Below are 17,785 nucleotides of genomic sequence, written 5' to 3' on the forward strand. Positions count from 1 at the left end.
TAAAGTAGCTGTAATTAAACCTCTTCTTAGCCAACTATAGACCTATATCTAACCTTCATTTCTCTCTAAGGTCTGGAGAAAGCAGTTGTAAACAGCTGTGTGACTTTCTACAGAGCAATAGTTTATTTGAGGATTTTCAGTCAGGATTTAGAGCTCATCATAGCACAGAGACAGCACTGGTGAAAATACTAACGACCTCCTTATTGCATCAGACAAAGGACTTGTCTCTGTACTGGTTTTATTAGATCTTAGTGCTGCATTTGATACCATTGACCATCAGATCCTATTGCAGAGACTGGAACATTTCATTGGCATTAACACTAGAATCGCCAGGGTTTGTTGTACCCACTATAAAAATGCCGTGATTTGTGATTATTTCTGCTACAGTTGCTCCAACACACTTTGGGAAACATTTAGCACATTGGCTGTGCGTTTCCTATAAACCATCCCCATATTCAGGCATTACAGAATGTTTCTTCTATTTTATTCATTGTCTTCACGTGCAGGTCGATCGCTTGCGCTGCGCATCTGTGAAGGGCACGTTCACAGGCGGCGGCTCTTTTGATGTCATCCACTCGCCGCTGTTATAGATGTTATAGCCGAGTTAGATTCTAAACACAGCTTGAATTTAAATGCAGTATACAATTTACAAGAAAGTCTGACTGTTGTAGTGTTTTATAGGCGGTAATAATAGCCTCATAATGTCGGCTAGTTCTTACTGTTCTGCTTGTTTTTCGGACTCCATTGGGCATCCAGAAAGTAACACATAGCTATAAAAGTTTGAAAGTCCAAATAAAAGTAGGCTATTTATTTGAAAAAAAGAAGATTATTATCAATTCCAAAATTCATAGTAGATTTTTACCCAACGGAAAAATGTATAGGCCTAATGATCACTGTTACTAAAAAATACACAGCACTGGAAAAGTTATAGCTGCACTTCACTCTCTTGAAGGGGCCGCAGAACACACCTTTATCAAAGGGAAAAACTAGGCTACTGCAGCATTAGTTTTGATGATCGTGTAGCCTACACAAAACCTATGAGCGGCTTTTATTCATGTTTACTTCATTCAAGTGGATCGCTGTCAGATGCAGAATCAACCCAGGACACATTGCTCAGCCCCCACCGTCAGAGTCTCCTCCACTCACTGCGCTGAGCAAGTGTAATGCCTGTAGTGGGGAAGGCATTACCAATAGAAACTAGAATGTTTATCTAAATGCGCGAGATGAACAGCGCTAAAATGTGTATGATGCTGTATTCTCTATAGGGGTAAATTGCACCCGCTGGCGCTTATAGGTAAATGTCCATTTTTTAAATCTGGCTTTATATTGACATTTTTTAACAATAGGGGGTGCTATATAACACACTTTTAGGAAAAGTCAGAGACTGGGGGACTTGAATATTATATTGAAAAAAAGATACATACAATCAAAAAACAGCCGGGTAAATTTGACCTGTTGGCAGTTAAAGGAACTGCTCTAAGCTGGTTTAAGTCCTATTTATCAGATCAATTTCAGTTTGTACATGTTAACGATGAGTCCTCCATGCACGCCAAAGTTAGTCATGGAGTTCCTCAAGGATCTATCCTCGGACCAATCCTCTTCACTTTCTATGCTTCCTTTAGGCAATATTATCAGGAAATATTCTATAAACTTTCATTGTTATGCAGATGATAGTCAGTTATATCTATCGATCAAGCCAGATGAAACTCATCAGTTACCTAAACTTCAAATGTGCCTTCAGGATGTTAAAACCTGGATGACCTGTAATTTTCTAATGTTAAACTCAGATAAAACTGAAGTTATTGTTCTGGGGCCTAAGCACCTCCGTGACGCATTATCTAAAGATATAGTTTCCCTTGATGGCATCGCCCTGGCCTCCAGCACCACTGTGAGGAATCTTGGAGTTATCTTTGATCAGGACATGTCGTTTAAGTCTCACATTAAGCAAATTTCAAGGACCGCCTATTTTCACCTACGTAATATTGCGAAAATCAGGAACATCCTGTGTAAAAATGATGCAGGAAAACTAGTCCATGCATTTGTTACTTCTAGGCTGGATTACTGCAATTCCTTATTATCAGGCTGCTCGAAAAAGTCCATTAAGACTCTTCAGCTGATCCAGAATGCTGCAGCACGTGTTCTGACAGGAACCAGGAAAAGAGATCACATTTCTCCTGTTTTAGCTTCTCTGCATTGGCTTCCAGTAAAATCCAAAATAGAATTTAAAATCATTCTTCTTACCTACAAAGCTCTTAATGGTCAGGCACCATCTTATCTTAAAGAGCTCATAGTACCTTACTACCCCACCAGAGCACTGCGCTCCCAGAATGCAGGGTTACTTGTGGTTCCTAGAGTCTCCAAAAGTAGACTGGGAGCCAGAGCGTTCAGCTATCAAGCTCCTCTCCTGTGGAACCAGGTTCCAGTTTGGGTTCAGGAGGCAGACACCATCTCCACATTTAAGAGTAGGCTTAAGACTTTCCTCTTTGATAAAGCTTATAGTTAGGGCTGGCTCAGGTGAGTCCTGAACCATCCCTTAGTTATGCTGCTATAGGCCTAGACTGCCGGGGGATTTCCCATGATGCACTGAGCTCCTCTCTCCTCTACTTTCTCTCCCTCTGTATGCAACCTCATCCCATTATTGCATGTTACTAACACAACTTCTCCCCTTTCTGGTAGTCTTGTGCTTTCTCGTCCCTCTCCTCTCTCCTCTATCACTTCCTGCAGGTTTTCTGGCTCTGGAGCTGTGGAGTCTGGATCTGTGGTTGCGGGTCACCTGCTGCCCCCGTGTTCCTGCTCGACACCCTCTGCTGCAACGACTATTGTTACTAGTCCTATTGTTATCATTAACATTACGACTGTTACCATTAACACTACTATAAATATCTGTACCATTTTTCATTTAGTCTATAGCAACATCACCTTTACTGTCTGTACCTCTGTGTGGATATTGTGTAGGCTGCCTCCCTCCCCTCTCTCTCCTTCCATCCCTCTCTTTTTCTCTCTGTTCCTCTCCTGCTCTCTTAATTTCAATTCAATTCAAATTAGCTTTATTGGCATGAATGTAACAACAACATTGCCAAAGCACCATATATAAAACATAAGAACAAATAGCCCCATACATTTCATTAAACAAGTAATTAAAGCATAAAGTAATCAAAGCGTATGTTTGTGTTAAAAAAAAGAAAAAAAAAAAAAAAGAAATATTAAAAAATTTAAATAAAATAAATAAATAAAACAGCAAGCGTGTGTGTGTTAAAAAAATAAAAATATATAAAAAATAAATAAATAAACAAAACAGTAAGCGTGTGTGTCTCTCTCTTGCCCTCTGTCTCTCTCGCCCTCTCTTTTGCCCTCTCTCTCTCTCTCTCTCCCTCGCCCCCCCCCTCTCAAATTCAAATTCAAATTAGCTTTATTGCCAAAGCATCATATATACAACATAAGAACAATCAGCCCCATACATTTCATTAAACAAGTCTATCTCTCTCTCTCTTCACCCCCAACCGGTTGAGGCAGATTGTTTCACGGTTTCCCATTTGCACCGGCACAGACGACTTCCTCTTTCAACTTGTACACAGTAGTAACTTCCCAAGATGTAAACATAAAATTAATTAATGTGTGCATAATTATATATTTAATATACAATGTCTGATAATCAAATATATATTTACAACGTGGGTCACTACTGTAAAACCAATCAAATGTTTTTCACAGAATTTGGGCACCTGTGTGTATGTGTGTTTTACTGTACTACATGCATGACAAAACTCTATTGCAAACTACTATGTCCCACACGGAAAATGTGTTTTTCATTTTTGCGTAGTTGCTACTTCGTGTGCTTAATCAAAGACATTTGTGTGTACTGTATTGATCCAAAACCACAATTTTGCAACCAGACTTTTTGCAAGAGATGTTTAATGTTTTGTTTTTTTAGTGTAAAGGATTTGTGGTTAGTTTCAAAAAGAAGTGCCTAAGCAATCAGAAAAATACTGGGATTGAACCCGTGGCCCAGCCTCCCTCAAGCTCATCCCATACTTGAGAACATGGTCACCCACACACGCTCTGATTTCTCCTCACTCCCTTTACAGTTTGGCACACTTGCTAAATGATTTGGTTACAATGGTAAATGGTTTCAGAAATAGAGCTTCAAGAATAAGTGTTTATGTGAAAGCATTCAGAAAAAAACTTTTTGGTATTCTGCACATGCTGCTGTCTTAATTTACAAACGTAGGCAAAGGTTGGTATTTGACCCTTGACATTTTGGCTTTGTAGATGGACAATGCACAGAGCATGCCAACAGCAGCAAGAAGACAACCAGCAATGAAGACCAGGTTCAGATCCAGGCTAATCACTGGAGAAAAAGAGGAGCACAATTTGAATTAGATCTTGTCTGTAGTCTAACGGGGCGAGTGTGCTGTTGGAGAAAAATACACTCCCTGCACTATACCTCTGCTTCCAGTGTTTTCTGCTGATCTCCTGAAGCGCAGGGGACCCTGGGAAACAAGGTGCCTTACACTCTGGGTGGCAGCCTCTCTTTTTTGGTGGTTATGGTGCTGACTGTCTGGCGATGTGGAGTTGATGCATCCCTGTGAGCACCTGGAGTTGGGGTCCCCTACTTCACACATCAGGACTGAACAGCTGATGTACATCTGAATACAACAGGTGAGCATTAGATACCAACATGATTTGGACCTATTCATTGACACATTTAGAGATAACAGAGACATTTCCTGGCACTTGATCCAGTCTAACCACATAGTCCATTCTTCACCTGATCATGCAAGCCTCTGAACTTGAAGGCCTCCATGCCGATCCGGAATTGTCTGTCGTGGGTGGAGGAATAAATTTCAACAGTCGAGTCCACTTTACACCTAGTCATCAAAAAACAAAAACAACATAAGTGATGTTGCTTCTGTTACTCCATGACTTACAATGGGTGCCATTAAAGAAGCAGAGGTATTATTTTATTGAAGGTATTTAAAAGGCAATTTTGAGTCATGCAATTTAGTTACAAACGTCTCATACACAAGCAAACAACAAATCTTTACAAATACTTTGTTATGCCCTCTGTTGCCAGAAGGGGCTGAACTCACCCATTTTCAATGATGGAGTAGGTTGGCCGGTAGTTTGGGTTGTCATATGGTGCAGCGCTGCAGGACTCCACAAACAGCTCGGTGGTGTTGACTGAAGAGGTGGCATCTATCTGCATGTAGATCCTGCTCCCTACGTCAAACTCCACAGGGTACGAATTTGGATCAATCATGGTTTGGAATTGGTTATCAGGAAAAAACTCAAACCGGTAAGTTAACGTGCCAAAGCCTTTCTCCCACACTGTGACACTTTTCCTGTGTTTTGTGTAGCCAAGTGTCACGTTTACCCGTTTGGGGTACTGGCAGAAGAAATGCACTTCCAGCAGCTGTTTCCTGGTGATCAGGTCTTCTGTGTTGTCAATCGTGGTGATCTCATTCTTAAAAATGAGGTTGTCATCATCTTCCTGCGTAGTAAAAAGTTATGGATTCAGTCCTCACACTACTAATGAAAAGGAAAATCAACTGTAACTGAGAGAAGAGCACAGTGGGAAATAAAACTAATCACGCTGCCTTACCTCGATCTGAGTGCCACAAGCATTGAGGGGGATGACAGCGATGATGTGAGTGCTGTTGGAGTGTGTGCGGAGGCTGCAGGCGGCGTTGGTGGGGTCACTGAGCCGCAAATGATCCTCACTGAGTCCAGAGAATGAAGATTTCTCAACCTCTACTGTCATTGTGGACTGACTGCAGATCACATTGGCTACAACTAGAGCAAGACATGAATATTTAAATGATTTACTAAATACTATGCTCAAAACTGTGTATGTCTTATAAAAACTATTGTGAAAAAACATTTTTGCTGACATGAATATATTGCTAAATGCAGATGTACATATATTTATACTATTATTTATATATAACATCAGGCGGGGGTGTATTGCCAGGGTAACCATGATGACATTAACCTGATAATGTTATCAGTAATTCAAGCCCATGTTTACCTCTAATAGTGCAATAGAGCTGTTTTCTATTAGTGGGTCACCATTTTGTTTATATTTTGACATTCACAATGACGCACTTGAAGACGTGTGCACACGCATGTAATCGTGTCACACTATTTCACTTATCTACAGGTGGCAGTAATGCACCAAGAAATGTATTAATGTGCCACCAAAGGAAATTAACTCAGCATGTTTGTTAGACCTTAAGGATACATACAATCTGTATGTATCTGTATTGTAATCTGTATTGTTTTCTAATGTACACCAGCTTGCAGACAACATTTGGCACTTCAACATTTAGCATGCGATAGCAAAAATAAACACCACTACATTACATTTATTTATTTATTTAGCTGACGCTTTTATCCAATTGCTATACATGTCAGATGTCGCACACCTCTGGAGCAACGAGGGGTTAAGTGTCATTAAACAAGCTCTTAGACTCACCTTGCGTCGTCCCGATGTCCACCAGAACACACCTCATCTCAGACTGATAAACGCCAGCCCTGAAAAGCATCAGTGAACACTGACTTGACAGTTAAACTGCAGGTTGCTCATTCAAGAAGGTTGATATGCCATTGTGAAAATTGGTTTTGGTGGGGGGAATGTAATGTATTGGTTCATTGTTGGATTTGTTTATGTCCTTGACCCTTGGATTCATAAACAAAACCAATCTTCCTAACCCTCCAAGCATCTTAAAAAATCAGACCTGAGACCAAGTTTGAAAATGCAGATGCCGTCAGCCGTTGAATTTTCTGACTTTAGATACATTTTTACTTTTTTATTTTTAATGAATGATTGTGAATTCTTGTAAATCTTGGCAACTTAATAGGTTCCTTATTCATCCACAGATTTCTTAATTTTTTTCTTTCAGACTCAGGTACAAAATGAGTACTGCACTCTACCTTGGTACTTAGACATGTACTTCACTAAACACTAAACAAAGAGGAATGTTACCGTGAAGATGGGGTGGTGAAGTGATTGTAATCCTGTGTGGTTTCAGTAGTAGTTTCAGTAGATCTGCAAAATGTGGAAAAAGTTAAATCAAGGGTTTCCACACATACAAATTCTATCAGAAAGGAAATGAACCCAAGGCTCACCCTGTCACTGACTCAACAGCAAAGCAGATGGGGTAATGATCTCCCAGGTGATCTGGAGTAGGCGTCCACCTAATGACAAACTCATCACGTGTGGTCCTGAGCTTTCGGATATTCAGTGGCCCACTGATGATGATATCACGTATTCTGTATGAAAACAAAACAAAGAAACCAGAGATTTCCTCATTGTTGCTGGAGTTATCTGTCTTCTTGAAATGAGGAAAATGTTTTGCAGCCACATTAATCACATTAGTTCTCACTCTGCATGTGTAGCTTGTGCTTTGACTCTGATCTCCACCTCTTTGTTGACCTCTGCTTGGATATGTGCTTCATTTTCAGGTGTTGGGTGCACAAACTTCGGCAAGTAGAGTCCCTCCTGACAAGAGGGAGCAGGTGGGTCCACTGGAGTTCAAAAAAGACCAATTTAGATTCCAAAGTGCAATAAATAATCAATACCTGCCACTGGATGAGAATTTCAAAGCTTTTGCACTCTGGCCACACCAAGGCAGTGAGTGTAATTTGTTCATTGTCGTGCATTTATTTTTTCGTAGGGTGGGGAAAGGATTGGACTCTCACACGGGAGCCAGTACCCATTGTTGATTTAAAAGAACCGGCTAATAGAGCTGACTTATTCGTGACCAACCCATCACTAGGACAGAGATCTTCATGGTGGGAAACAAAAATTAAAGACAATAGTTAACTGAATGTTTATTTCTGTTTCAGTCATCAAAAATCTGGTTTCTGGTCAAACGTTTCTATGGAGACTCCAGACCTCAGTATTTCTGGAATAATGGCCATGTGTAACGTTACAAGTTAAGGTGTAACCAGAGTTGCAACATGCTTGAAAGGCTGTGCAGCAGCAATTTTGCTCATTGTGATTAAGTGTGCATTGGCTCATTAAAATATGTAGTAAAACCTGATTTACCAAAGAAAGAGAATTGCAATGGTAGTTTACTGAGAGGAGGAGTGTTGGCGTGCAGGTGTGTCCTGCTGCTAGTGTATGGCAGGGTGGTTGTAGTAGTTGTTTCAGTGGTTGTGGTATCCCAGGGTATGAGTGTAGTTGTTACTGCTGTTGTAGTTGGTGGATCGGTTGTGGTTGGTGTGGTTGTAGTTGGTGGATCAGTTGTTGTTGCTGCGGTTGTAGTTGGTGGATCGGTTGTGGTTGGTGCGGTTGTAGTTGGTGGATCGGTTGTTGTTGGTGCGGTTGTAGTTGGTGGATCAGTTGTTGTTGCTGCGGTTGTAGTTGGTGGATCGGTTGTGGTTGCTGCGGTTGTAGTTGGTGGATCGGTTGTTGTTGGTGCGGTTGTAGTTGGTGGATCGGTTGTTGTTGGTGCGGTTGTAGTTAGTGGATCGGTTGTTGTTGCTGCGGTTGTAGTTGGTGGATCGGTTGTGGTTGCTGCGGCTGTAGTTGGTGGATCGGTTGTGGTTGGTGTGGTTGCAGTTGTTGTGGTTGCAGTTGTTGTGGATGTAGTTGTCCCCACAGTGGTCTTTGTCCCCACAGTGGTCTTGGTCGAAGTAGGCTGGGTCTTTGTCCCCACAGTGGTCTTGGTCGTAGTAGGCTGGGTCTTAGTCCTCACAGTGGTCTTGGTTGTGGTAGGCTGGGTCTTAGTCCCCACAGTGGTCTTGGTCGTAGTAGGCTGGGTCTTTGTCCCAACAGTGGTCTTGGTTGTAGTAGGCTGGGACTTAGTCCCCACAGTGGTCTTTGTCGTGGTAGGCTGGGTCTTAGTCCCAACAGTGGTCTTGGTTGTAGTAGGCTGGGTCTTAGTCCCCACAGTGGTCTTTGTCGTGGTAGGCTGGGTCTTAGTCCCAACAGTGGTCTTGGTCGTAGTAGGCTGCGTCTTAGTCCCCACAGTGGTCTTTGTCGTGGTAGGCTGAATCTTAGTCCCAACAGTGGTCTTGGTTGTAGTAGGTTGGGGCTTTTTCCCCACAGTGGTCTTGGTCGTAGTAGGCTGGGCCTTTGCCCCCACAGTGATTTGTCTCTTCTTCCTAACAATCAGTGGATCCCTGGAGGATCTGGATCCATCAGTGTAGGTCAGAGAGATGTGCCCTTGTGGGAAGTCCTCCACCACCAACTCAAATCCATACACTCCGGTGTTGGCATAAGAGTCTCGGTAGTGTAATGTGCAAGAGCCCTGACAATGTGAACATTTAGTAGTTAAGGGAGGCAAAGCATCAATCCAGTGTTGTACAAGGTATTGGGAAACTGATTTGTCGACAAACCTGATCTAAGTCAAAGCCTGAAGGCTGGTTGCACGAGCTGCACTCAGTACCTATGATATTTCCATATCTGCATCGAACTTTGTCACCATCAGGATCAAAGGACATCAGCTTGTATGTCCGTGGGCAGTTCTGAGGAACTCTTGAACAGACACATTAACAGAGGTTAGCAACAGTCTGCTGCCAAGGATACTTTTAACAAAGGATTAAATTAGAAGAATTACACACAGCATGTCTGAATAGCTGTTCCATCTATCTGGCTGGCAGAGTGGGTGTTTTTATCTACTACTGGTGGTCATTGTAGGAAATTTCCCACAGGTTCTTTAGCAAAGTGATTAGAAGTTATCGTTACTGTTTAATGATAACAGCAGGGGACTCACCGTAGTAAAGGTAGAATGGCAACTTCTGGCGATTGGTTTGGTTTTCCAGTGTCAGATCTTGTTCCCAAATCCACATAAGTCATAAGTCTCAAATTATGAACCCAGTTTTGCGTTGGGATCCAACAACAGCTAGCAGTGCTGGTGTGATGGAAACAACACTCTTGAAATACAATATCTAGCAGCTGTTACTTTTATGATACGCAGAACCACAGCAAATACAACTGTGTGCAACTGAAGTTTTAGCAGGATAAATATCATATAAATATTACAGCAATAGAGCAAAAATATTCACGAGGTGAGACATCACAGTCAAGCACCCCTCCCCCCAAAGTAGTCATATCACAATAATACTTTACAAACTGATAAAAACATAAATTGATTTTTTTTGGTTTTATTGTGATAATATACCAAAAGGCCAGACATTTACAGAACAGTTTATCAAAATATTTCATGGATTTATTGAAAAGATGACACTCATTTGTGTGTTGGAACCCTTTTTTCCCACAATTTCACAGATAAAATGCCTCATAAAATGAGACTGATCAAAGATATTTTTAAAAACCTCTGTAAATGCCGTGCTATAAGGCCTGAGAAACAGTGTGTAAATGTATGATGTTCCAACTGCTTTGAAGGGCCAGAAATATGAATTGGCGTGCAGGAAACATGTCATTTTCAGAAATACAAACACACCTAGCATAAAAATTACTGTTTGTCAAATAAACACATCTCAAAATGTGTGATATATAAACTAGCTAACATTGTGCTCTAGAAAAAAAGCTTTCAAATGATATATGAATCAATATGGAGAGTTTTAAAAAGGTTGGTCAAACTTGAAATCTGAAAATTGAAAGATTAAAGCAAACTCATAATTTTGGACTCTGGTGTCTCGTCTTAAGCAAATCAAAAATCTAACCTCATTTGAAAAGGGTTGTCACTTGGGATACTTCTTGTACTGACTGTTTCAGTTTCACACCATTGATAGTTGTACTGTGGTGCATTGTTGCTCCAGTCAACTACGCCTCTCTCACTTGTGGTATTATAGCCACAGTTGCCGGCGTAACAAGACCAGTTGAGAGAGTTCTGACAGTCATCAAAGGTTGCCCTGTTGCGAAAGTCCACCTGCGGAAAAAAATCTGAATAATCAAACCCATATGAACAACAATAATAATGATATGTAAGTGATACGTTAACTTTAAGTACATATTCCCACAATATGAGAACATGAAAATATATTCGCAGATTTTCTGTAATGCAGGTTGCAAATCATTTAAAGGTGTATCTCTCACTCTAAATGTTCCATCGGGGTTTCTTCCTTTGTAGGTGTAGGTCACGGTTCCCCCAAAGTAATATGATGCAGATGACAGCGAGACCAGGAGCAGCTGAAGCAGAAACACCAGTGTGGAAGCCATGATGCTCCGAACTCACCTGTGTCTCAAGGTTCTCTGCCACTCACATCCACCTGCAGGATCTTTATATACACTTGGAGGTCAGCCAAACAAGCTGGTGACAGTCCTGGCGAGTTTAGTGACATACTTTGTTTCAGAACAATAGGCCAGCTGAAAAACTGGTTTTGAACATTGAACCTATAGGGAGTATTAAAAACATTTTTCATGGAGACACACAGTTGTCCTGTATTTTGCTTTAGCTTTGCTTTTGTAATTGAAGCAGCATCACTGTTAACATGTAAGGCAGGGCATTTTCTTTGTATAGCATTTAAGCCTCAATTTGATAAAGCAGCTTTCAACAAGGCTCTTCAAAGTGCTTTGACATAAAGGCATTAAGACAAAATATTAAAGAAACACATAAATAGGATTGTGAGAGTAAAATAAAATAAAAGGTAAAAATTAAGCCAAACTAGATTTAACGGGAGAATGAAACACACAGTACAGTGCAGGATATGAATAAATAGGTGCAAATTTACTAGAATGCAGGCATGATAGGGGAAGTGACGACTCGTTCAGAAGGTCTCGACTGTTTTGATGTAGTAACTACTGGCAGTAAGTAGTTATGCATTTTGATCTTTCCCATCACCCTAACGGTCCTGCTTTGCCTTCTTATATTTGTAAAAAATAATATGTTAATTTTTGAAATTTATAATGTTAGTTTAAAATAGTATTTGACTGATGTAGTTGTAGCAGTTGTCTTAATATAGAAAAACATTTAAAAAATGTTTTCACTACAGAGTTCTGTGCATTTCAGTTGACTTTACATTGATACTTGAACCTGAAATTCAGCTGACAATCCTGCAAACTACGAACAAAACCAGGAACCAAAATACCAGCAATGTAAATTTTTCCTGCATTCAGTTCCTACTGCAGGGTTGCAGCTTAAGCCATTAAATGAGGGATTGAAGACAAAACAAACTGGGTTTATTCAAGTTCAAAATTAACCACCATGCTGATGAATTTTTGCTTTGTTTGTAGAATTTAAACCGACTCCTTTGTTTGTCTTTTTCATTTGATTAATTACAGGGATTTGCAGTCACGTGGTTATTCTTCACATTTTTAAGGGAAGGTTTCAGATAACAAACCTGCGCTAAATAAGGCTTCTCAAGCTAAATACAAGGAAGTAAATAGACACCACAGAGTCCAATAGACTTCCTATTGGTCAGGACTGAGGATGCCCCTCTGATCCTCAACCAATCTGGGTATGAGAATGAGGCCAGATAAAAGTCTAGTTCACTAACTAGTTTCACATAAAACTAAAGAGTTCATTTGCATCTAGCAATCAGTAGTTGTTTTTTTTATCTTTACTGATGTGCAGATAATTCAAAAAGAAGATGGTAGATGAAAAAGGAGAAGCTGATTTGGTGGTTGTCTGTTGACTTTTCAGTAATCTCTTTTGATGGTTAATCTCTACTAATTAATTCAGCTTTGGAAGTCTGATCAAACCACTGTACGCTACTGCTCAACACCAAACAGCAGACAGACAAAGTTAAAGACTAGCTGATGAAAATAGTGGAACGTTTAGCAGCTCGAGAGCCAGATATTCTTTAGGAGTTGGCGGAGACCAAAGAGCTCAATGAGGGTGAATATTAGATCAGATGGTGACTCTTATTGAATGCTAATGTTGCTCTCTATCTGCTGAGTGTGTGAATAAGTAACATTTTGCTGAGATGTTGGCCATATCAACATGATAATGTATATATAGTATATAACTAATATACAGTATCTCACAAAAAAAGTGAGTACACACCTCACATTTTTGTAAATATTTGAAGAAATGACACTTTGCTACAAAGTAAAGTAGTGACTGTACAGCTTGTATAACAGTGTAAATTTGCTTCAAAATAACACATCACGCAGCCATTAATGTCTAAACCGCTGGCAACGTAATTGAGGACACCCCTAAGTGAAAATGTCCAAATTCGGCCCAATTAGCCATTTTCCCTCCCCGGTGTCATGTGACTCTCTAGTGTTACAAGGTCTCAGGTGTGAATGGGGAGCAGGTGTGTTAAATTTGGTGTTATCGCTCTCACACTCCCTCATACTGCTCACTGGAAGTTCAACATGGTTCCTCATAACAAAGAACTCTCTGAGGATCTGAAACAAACATAAAGATGGCCTAGGCGAGAAGAAGACCATACAACGGTTCAACAGGACAGTGCACTGTTTCAGAAAGCGGGTTTAGTGAAAACTCTGAGTAAGTTGAGCCCGAGATGAGGGAAACTCTGGGTTTTCGGTTTCAGAGAGCGAGATCAGACAAACTCTAGGTCTGTAACCCCGGCAACTTACACTGCGAACCTGACCTGCTCGGGGGGAGGTTTACTTACTTAACTTAACTAACGCTGAGTTTCGCTCTGACTCCTCCCCTCCTGCGGAGCCTGAAGCAGCTGTCCCACACACCGTTTCATTTCCTCATTCATACTGTCGCTATCAAAGCACATAAATGAACGCAATTACGTCTTTAGAAACATCGGAATTACAGTTAAATAGGCTGTTTAGTGTGTTTTTTTTACCCAAACATAATCTTGAACATGATGCTTTTATGATCAATCTGTCATCGATGTATGGACAGAGAGTAATCTTTGGACATCGTAAATTTATCCTCAGCACAGAATAAAATCTATAAGCTCCACTGTCCGACTCTGTGGACATTAAGGCAGCTGTCAGGTTGGCAACAGTTGCACAAAAACACTTAGGCCTCCCGTGCGCTACAGTGCTGCAGTATTCACTGTTTAAAGTAGGCCTAATCTGTATAAAACTGATCAATGAACAGTAATCTCTCATCTTGTAGTCGCACTGATTGAACATTCCTATCATAGTTATCAACTGGATATGATGTGAATATCTCTGAGTGACCATGACTGTGGTGCAGCTGAAATAAATACATGTAGTTTAAAATTGAGTTTTTCATTCTCTGCTGACAATCTGAATGTGTTTTGACAGCATTTCATAAAATACGAAATGAGCAAGATTATATTAATGTAACATAGACGTCTAAAACTTCTGTCAGTTTGAAGCTAGACACATTTTACATAGCAAAAAAATCATTAATAGGCCGACTGAGTCGGACTGTCACTTTCCACTCACAGGTCCGTGAGGAGCCTAAACTGTGTCTAATCTGCTCCATTAATATTTTCATCTTCAGCTATTGCCACCGGCATTTAGTCCCGTCAGGTTCCAGCTGAATAAACAGGCCTATCATCGTCCACGTTGGCTCGTGCTCACATTTCTAGCTCCACCCGATTTAAAATGGAGACTCTGCCTTTATTTACCCGTTGCCATGGTGAATCGTACTATCGGAGCTCCATTGATGAGGCTTTTTTTCATCCCCACGCACGCGCTTCCATCAGGCTCAACATACTCAGAGTTGACTGAACTTATTCTGATGGGCCTTTCTGAAACAGAAAGCTCGGAGTTTGACGGCTCAGAGTTCGTCAACTCAGAGTTCAGGTTTACCCTAAGAGTTTGTTGAACCTGCTTTCTGAAACAAGGCCCAGGTTCCACTCAGAACAGGCCTCGCCACCAAATTAAGTCGAGTGCATGTGCTCAGCGTCATATCCAGAGGTTGTCTTTGGGAAATAGACATAGGAGGCCAGCCTGTCAGGGCTCAGACCATATGCCGCACACTGCATCAAACTGGTCTGCATGGCTGTCGTCCCAGAAGGAAGCCTCTTCTAAAGATGATGACAAGATTTATAAAAATGTAAGGGGTGTACTCACCCCTCCATATATGCTACATACTAACACTTATGATCAATATTAATATTCATATTGGCATCCTTATATGGCTGGTGTTGTGTCCATCTCGCCTACATTTGGATACACTTTATCTCAAATAATTTTGAGGAATAATGTAATTATACAATAATGCAAATTGTCTTTTGACTATGCCTGTAAAATGTTCTTTCTTTAGCTGAGTTTAGTAAGGTTAGTTAAAAATAAAAATGTCTTGCCATGATGCTTAAATGGAAAAAATAAAACTCAGATACAATAACACAATATTTTATTACATATATTTATACATGAGGTCAGGGTGAATTGTTACCAACTCTAACTGATCAGTGTGCCCAGTTTAAAACACATCGACACTAAATATGAGAGTTCAGTGTTTGGATTAATCAGAATTGTCCACCTTCTGGTCAGTTTGCACACTGACAAGTAATCTACATAATCACAAGGTAGCTGTGGCACAGGTGTTTCTATTGTTCTGTCCACCTCATTTACATCAATGAGTGTAGGCTAAGTAACTGCCAGTTGAGTGTATATACACTCACCTTGGCTGTTTTAACCAGGTGCAAAGGTCCCTGAGTGGCTGGAACCTTTGCTGCAATGATTTCCTGAGTTGAATGTGGTGCACTGTGATGCATAACTCATTTTGCAAGAAACTCTGCATTCTATTATCATTGATTATTTTAGATTTAAGAGAAAAGCTCTCTTCTACTTATTGCACAGTAAAGCAAAGTTTCATTGATGACAAGAGAATATTACATGCCATTTTTATTAATTTGAGTTTTTTTTATGGGAATCACTTATCATTCAGGATGTGGCAGGACACTATCTAAAGAGATCTGCTTGACACCCAAGTTCCTTCTGAAATCTGTCCTTTTGGGGTGGAGGTCAGTGATCCGCTAAATTACCTATACAGGTGACCTTACCTGTTACCACAAGCAGCAGATGCAGCAGCAGCTGTATGTGGAAATGTCATTGCTGTGCTGATGCTATATATCTTTCTATCAGACAACCCCAGTTCCTTAAATGCTCTTTCCCCATGTACAAAGCTGAGTCCTTGCCGCAAGGGCCTGGGTTTGAGTCGCCCTTTCCTGTCTCTTTTAACTTTTTTTTTCATAAATAAAGACAAGAAAGACCCCAAAATACTTTAATTCTTTTGACAGAAAACTCAGATTAACTAGAGGAAAGTCAGAGGTGCACAGTAAGGGAAAAAGTCCAGGTTTAAGCTTGCGCTATTCTAGCTGGTTTAAACAACCAGTGTTTGAAATAAACTTATGTGTCAACAAAAAAACACTGAAGACTTTGCTCTCAACAGGTGACTCTCAATCCACTGAAAACTCATAGCCCAATTGTAAGTCATTGAATTGAATAGTTTGACTTCAGACTTTGAATACTGATATTTTTTATCATGGCTCTCCTGTGCAGGACTGCTGCTGAGCCAAATCCAGCTTGTGGTGCAGGGTTAGTCACCACCTTAGTGTGTAGAATTTATTTCAAATCATCAGTCAAATCATGTTACGAGAAACATTCATTGTGCCCCACCTTCTTTGCACGGCAGGTTCACAATAAGCAGATGACTTTAATCTTCAATCTCAGCAGTAATATTCACAATCAAGTTTTATTTACTTCACTTACATATTTCAAGTTTCAATGTAAAGTAACATTTAGAATTTTTTTTGAAACGGGGGAAAAACACTTCCAGAATCAGTGGCTCCTCTCTCACTTGCAGTGGTGTAGTTGGTGCTTTTATTGTTCTCTTGGGTTGGTGCCAAGACACACCTGATTCTGATCTATAATTACACACCTACATCCACCTATCTTCAGCCATATTAAAGGAGAGGCCAAAAATCCAGTCCCCTCAGGATTGTTGTCATCTTCCGTATGACTTGTCATGCACAGACTTTTGAACTCGTTGTTGCTCACTCCCATCTCTCTCTGTTCAGGGAAACATCAATGGACCCCCTCGCCACAAACCCTCCTGTAAACCCTGGAACTCAAAGCCCCAGTCCTCATCAGCCAGCTCCTCGCCCTGCATCACTTTGAGCTTTGTGCAAAATACATCTTTAAAAACTGCTCTGCTTGTGTCTGGTCTGCTTTTTTGGTCATTATAAGAAACCTGACACTACGTATTAACTGAAAGTTTAAAGCATGTAGTAGAACTAGTTTTACCTGGCTGTGTTTTAACGAGTAATTGGAATTCATAGTCCTCACCTCTCTCCAAAAATGTGGTTCATATCAGTCCAGTTCTGAGGTCTTTACACTGGCTTCCTATTTGTCAAATAATGATTTTTAAACATAACTGTTGGTTTATAAAGCTCTGATCATCTGCTACATTATGAACAATCCAAACATCTCAGGTGGGACAGCTCTGCTTTTGCTTTCTGTTCGCTGAGTGAAACCTAACATGGAAAAGCAGATTTCACTTATTATTCACCATATATTTGGAACAAACTCCCACAAAACTGCAGGTCTGCTGCAACTCTCAGTTCTTTCAAATCAAGGCACGAGACTTTTCCTTTTGCCGTTTAATAAATCTTTTCCTGCGTACAGGGTCGCGGGGGGCTGGAGCCAATCCCAGCTGACATCAGGAGAAAGGTGGGGTACACCCTGGACAGGTCGCCAGTCCATCGCAGGGCCACACATAGACAGAAAACCACTCACACCAAAGGTCAATTTAAGGTCACCAATCAACCTAGTCCGCATGTCTTTGGACGTTGGGAGGAAGCCGGAGCACCCGCGCAGACACAGGGGGAACACGCAAACTCCACACAGAAAGGCTGGGACGACCGGGGTAAGCTCTTTTAAATTGTATTTTTATATTGGGGTGGTAATGGTGCAGTGGATAAGATGTCTTTGGTGTGAGAGACCCAGGTTTGAATCCACTGTGAG

General features: G+C 40.8%; 1 protein-coding gene across 1 annotated transcript; it reads right to left on the reverse strand.

The window, feature by feature from the left end:
• Positions 1–3,496: 3,496 nt before the first annotated feature.
• Positions 3,497–11,174, reverse strand: LOC119884223. The gene is made up of 14 exons (XM_038694691.1): positions 11,009–11,174; positions 10,636–10,841; positions 9,723–9,860; positions 9,346–9,484; positions 8,051–9,257; positions 7,386–7,527; positions 7,129–7,272; positions 6,986–7,048; positions 6,476–6,534; positions 5,603–5,793; positions 5,091–5,491; positions 4,769–4,868; positions 4,445–4,646; positions 3,497–4,348 (listed from the first exon to the last, which is right to left on the reverse strand). The coding sequence occupies exons 1-14, from the start codon at positions 11,129–11,131 to the stop codon at positions 4,212–4,214; spliced, it is 3,252 nt and encodes a 1,083-aa protein (XP_038550619.1). The 5' UTR covers positions 11,132–11,174; the 3' UTR covers positions 3,497–4,211.
• Positions 11,175–17,785: the final 6,611 nt, after the last annotated feature.

The sequence above is a fragment of the Micropterus salmoides genome, unplaced genomic scaffold (assembly GCF_014851395.1).
Source record: "Micropterus salmoides isolate LMB-PRFRI ecotype aquatic unplaced genomic scaffold, ASM1485139v1 Ms_hic_scaffold_3288, whole genome shotgun sequence".
In the NCBI taxonomy this organism is placed as follows: domain Eukaryota; kingdom Metazoa; phylum Chordata; class Actinopteri; order Centrarchiformes; family Centrarchidae; genus Micropterus; species Micropterus salmoides.

Bases quoted from the DNA above. Each gene is read 5' to 3' on its own strand.
- LOC119884223 (XM_038694691.1), bottom strand. From the start codon at position 11,131: ATGGCTTCCACACTGGTGTTTCTGCTTCAGCTGCTCCTGGTCTCGCTG. The intron at 9,258-9,345 runs GTTTGTCGACAA...TCACATTGTCAG, and splicing joins CAGGCTTTGACTTAGATCAG to GGCTCTTGCACATTACACTA. The intron at 7,049-7,128 runs GTGAGCCTTGGG...CACATTTTGCAG, and splicing joins GCTGTTGAGTCAGTGACAGG to ATCTACTGAAACTACTACTG.